Source organism: Neolamprologus brichardi, chromosome 11 (genome assembly GCF_056152115.1).
Source record: "Neolamprologus brichardi isolate AB-2024 chromosome 11, ASM5615211v1, whole genome shotgun sequence".
Lineage (NCBI taxonomy): Eukaryota > Metazoa > Chordata > Actinopteri > Cichliformes > Cichlidae > Neolamprologus > Neolamprologus brichardi.
Window position 1 is genome coordinate 31667501 of NC_142114.1, and position 4535 is coordinate 31672035.

Sequence of the window (4535 nt, forward strand, 5' to 3'; positions counted from 1 at the left end):
TAGAGCAGATGCTGGTAGAACAAAAACCATTCTGATATTTATGGCGTTTGAGTTTAGGATATGTCAGGAAACATACGTACTGATCGTCACGAGCTAATCTGAAGGAGCTACAGAAGCTTGCCTTAGTTCCATCAGTAACACTAACTTCTTGGACCTGACGATGGTCAGATGGACATTTAGACTTTTTCCAGTCTTGAACTTGTAGCCATGGTCCTGAGTTCTGCTCCCATTTCCAGACTCTTCCACCTGCATCTGCAGCACTGAACCCTTCCAGCACGTTATACTTAAACTCCGTCTGAGGACCTCTGTCTCTGAGAAGAAGAAATCACCTAAAGTCCTGTCTTCTAGACTTTGGGTCCGGGGAGAAAAGCCGTCCACAACTTGAACCATCCCTGAGTTCACATGTGATCTAGGTCCTCAACATATAAACCTAAAAACTTCTTACAGTGTTTGACTTCAAAGGGTCAAAGATTCAGATGGTACAGAGTCTTGTTCTTCGTCAGGGAACAGCCACAGACATCAGGAACGATGGACACAGGCTGTGTCCCAATTCAGGGTCTGCAGCCTTAAACGGCGCGTTTTAAGGCCGATTACGTCACAGCGACACGACGAAGGCTGTCCCAATTCAAAGGCTGCTCGAAATCCGGCCCTCAAATGCGTCCTTCATTTCCCTGAATTTCAAGGACGTGGCGGTGTAGACTTCGTGGCCCAATATATCCCAGAATGCATAGCGCGGCGGTGGGTGTGGATAATTTTGCCCAAAAAAACCGGTGGATGAGGGGCGCCCGAAGAGTAAACTTGAAGTAAGTACTGAATATTATGTCACTTATTTATGTGCAAATGTTTAATAACGAAGAACATTAAAACATTCCTGTTGGCCACATGTCGGCAAAGTCATGTGACATTAGTGACGTTTGTACTAACTTGGTTTTAAAGCCTTTACTTTAAAATATATGCCGTTCAATAGCTGAGCTTAATCAGAGAATGATCAAAGCTCATGTAGAAACAAACAAACGAACAAAAGATTTTCTCCTTCATTTCTGTCAAACAAAGCTGTATGAAACGTTTCCAGCTGTTAGTATCATGGTTGCTAGGCAACCTTGGCCGCGCAAGGATCCCTTGAGGATCGTTGAGGCTGCAGACCCTGAATTGGGACACAGACACAGTTTCCAGGTCTGAAAAGTGAGGCCAGTGAGGAGCTCCGTCATGTCTGCATTCTTCTCAGTAGCCAGCAGGTGGCGATAGCTGTAGGGGGAAGCGGCTTCCTGTCTTGACCTCTGTAAACACGTTCTAGATGAGTTTATGTGATCAGTAACTCGTTTTAGCTTTTTACTCAATTAAACATTATTGCACTGTGTAAACTTCAAAAAACAATGACTGCTGTCGCAGCAGCTTTGCCTCTATGAGAAAACAGAACCGACCTTCTGCACTCTGGTCTGGTCTCCACAGTGGAACGACAGACCTCAATAAAGGACATTTTGCTTTGAATGAGTACCGGGAATCATTACCTCATCGAGAAACGGATGAACATCCCCACGGACGAAGAACTCCACCAGCGAGCTGCGAGGTAGTTTGTATTCCTCCATCCCCACAGACAAACTCTGCAGCATCTTCTCCTTGTTCTGGCCCTTTCCCATCAGCTCCACTGCTGCCTTCAAGGCGTCCTCTGGCTGCTCAAAGTCCTTCATCCAGCACAGCAGGCCCTCCAGGTGGCTCTGAGGCCTACTGGCGTCTGGGGCAAACTGACGCCAGATATACTTCGGCAGCTTCACGTAGTCATTCCCAGCCAGGGCAGCGAAGGTGGGCAGGAGCTGGGGCTGGATTTGGAAGTAGATGCAGAAGCTGGAGGTATAGTACCTCTTACAAGGGATGTAGCTCTTTGAGCCATTCCCCTTTACATCCTGCCACTGGAAGTAAGAGATGGGCAACAATCCTGCTGAGAGGTTGAAGATGTAGAAGTCGCTGTCGTTGGAAAGCACTGGGCACTGCCACTTATCAGCTAGGGCGGCTATCTCCCGGTCGGCCTCGCCAAAGCACTGGGCAACCGGGACCTTCAGCCGGGTCAGCGTCTGTCTGAACACCCACTTGGTCATGATTGGCAGGATGTTTTCCTTCCCCCCGTCCTTTGCTGCTCGATGGGCTCTTTCGATCCGCTGCTCTGCCCTTTGTGTCACAGTTTCGAGCTTCCTGTCGGTGGGGTCCGAGCCTCCGTCCAGCACTATGTAGGGATCGACCTCGCAGGTTCTGAGGGCTGTGATGAACCTCTCAATCAGGCTTTCATAGGCAGCATACTCCCCGCCGTGATTCTGGTCCAGACCTGAAGAATCAGCCAAAGGAAACACAACAAAGAGACTCCAAGAGTCAGTTTTGCACGTGGCAACAAACCATGCTGAGCTGACATCAAGCAGAAACTGTCTGAAACAAATGCTGTGACATCAGGAAGCTCGAGAAGATGTCAGGAAGGTCAAAGAATACTGAGGCGAGTAGTTTTACACATCCAGGACATGCGTGATGTTCACCACGTCTGAGTGATGAAAGTGTGCATGAACTCAAACCAGTATTTCAGATACTGATCCTGTGATTTTCCCTCAGCACCTTAAAGGCTTCCATACTACACATATATATGTGTAATGTGGTTTTTATAGATTCTGGTTCTGAACAGTGACGCTGTAGGGACTTAGGCCTCCAGCAGGGGGCGACTCCTCAGGTTGGGAAAATGACCTCTGAGCTCAGTAATCTCTCCTGATGAGTTCAGTCTGTGTGAATCAAACGTCTACAGTCTGAAGGTGTTTGAGTTTAGTGCACCATCAGCTGATTCTGGGTCAGTAACGCACTAAACTCTGCACTCTGTGACTTTGTGGTTGGTTAGGAGCAGTGTTGGTCAAGTTACTTGAAAAAAGTAATCAGTAACTAATTACTGATTACTTCCCCAAAAAAGTAATCCCGTTACTTTACTGATTACTTATTTTCAAAAGTAATTAATTACTTTGTTACTTAGTTACTTAGTTACTTTTTAAAAACACGATTTACAACCTGAATAGGTGATAAAGTGATAGATCTTTCAGCCCAATTCTACTTTTTCTGCATAATCATCATACAAAATGTAATCAAATGGAAAAGTCTCTTTTTAAAACTTGTTTTATTAGTTTTAACCTTTTAACTTTATGCATCAAGCAAACATTTAATTATCTGCAACATTCTCTGACTGGAAGAAATTAGTTTAACATTTAAACCTATTTTCTGCACATTCCAGCACATAAAATAAAATATTTTTTGTGTTTACACTCAGTCTTTCAAATAGATGCAAGTAAAACACAGCAGAAAATAAATAAAGTCGCGCGCGCGCGTGCACTATGTAAGTAAAGTTTATTTATGAAGCGCTTTTCACAGACAGACAGTCACAAAGTGCTGTACACAAAGATTATAATAAACAGTACACTCAGCAGACATTACACACAATGTAAAAGGTTTAAATGCAAATTAAAAATGTGAAGAATATAAAACACGTAGATCAACAAAAGGCTTGTTTGAACAGAAAAGTTTTTAACTGCTTTTAAAAAGAATCCACAGACTTGGAGGCTCCGCCCCCTGTTGTCTTCAGACGTGTTGGAGGAACAACCGACAGACTCTGCGTCTGTGAGCAGAGACGACGAGCAGCCGAGTATTTTATAAGAAGCTTGGATAAATAATCTGGGCCGTTTAATTCTCTGTGTGTTAAAACAAGAATTTTAAAACGAATTCTTGCTTCTATAACACAAACACGCGCGCGCACGCACACACAAATACACACGCGCGCACCATAATACACACACACACACAGAGACACACACACTTTTTGCCGGTCACGCTTCCGTTTGTCCGGTGGTCGTCCGTTTGTATTAACAGCAGTATTAATAGTAATAGTACTAATATTATCTATAATATTAACTATTATTATTATTAAACTTATCAGCAGAATCAGTGATGATAATGACGTCAGTAAAGAAAACAAACTGAACAGACTCCTGGAGTTCAGACCGGAGCTCCTCACCTGAGTCAAAGTACAGCAGGTAGTTCAGGTTGCATCCATCGATCACCAGCCGGCTCCTGCCGAACTGGACGTCCCGGTAAATCTTCTGGCGGTTGTCTAAGAAGGTGGTCAGACCCTGAACCCCCATCCTGGTGTGAGTGCGCCGCGGATCTCTAAGTGCGCCTCCTCCGCTCTGTGTTTCCTTAAGTTTCATTTCTTCACATCAGCTGATTACAGCTGACAGCAGCGTGCACGCGCTGAGAAGGGCTGGGTGATATTTGGGTGATCCATCAAAGTCAGCCTGCAACAGCGGAAATATCACATGCAGAGATGGGCAGTAACGCGTCAGTAATTAGTTACTGATTACTTTTTTTCGTGATTACTCTTTTTGGCCAGAGAGGCCGATGGCGCGATATGTCAGCCTCGCTTCTGTCAGTCTGCCCCAGGACAGCTGTGGCTACACCTGTAGCTGCTCCACCAGTGAATGTGAGAGTGAATGAATAGTGGCATTGTAAAGCGCTATATA

The 4535-nt window shown here is 45.0% G+C and overlaps 1 protein-coding gene across 1 annotated transcript in view; it reads right to left on the reverse strand.

Annotated features, from left to right (window-relative positions):
* The window catches only part of aste1a (asteroid structure-specific endonuclease 1a), a 6994-nt gene extending 2771 nt beyond the window's left edge, over positions 1-4223 (reverse strand). The window contains exons 1-2 of the mRNA XM_087847886.1: positions 4031-4223; positions 1509-2317 (exon numbers count right to left, since the gene is read on the reverse strand). Coding sequence (XP_087704012.1) covers positions 1509-2317; positions 4031-4223 — 1002 coding nt within the window. The remainder of the gene's footprint in view (positions 1-1508; positions 2318-4030) is intronic.
* Between the last annotated feature and the right edge of the window lie 312 nt (positions 4224-4535).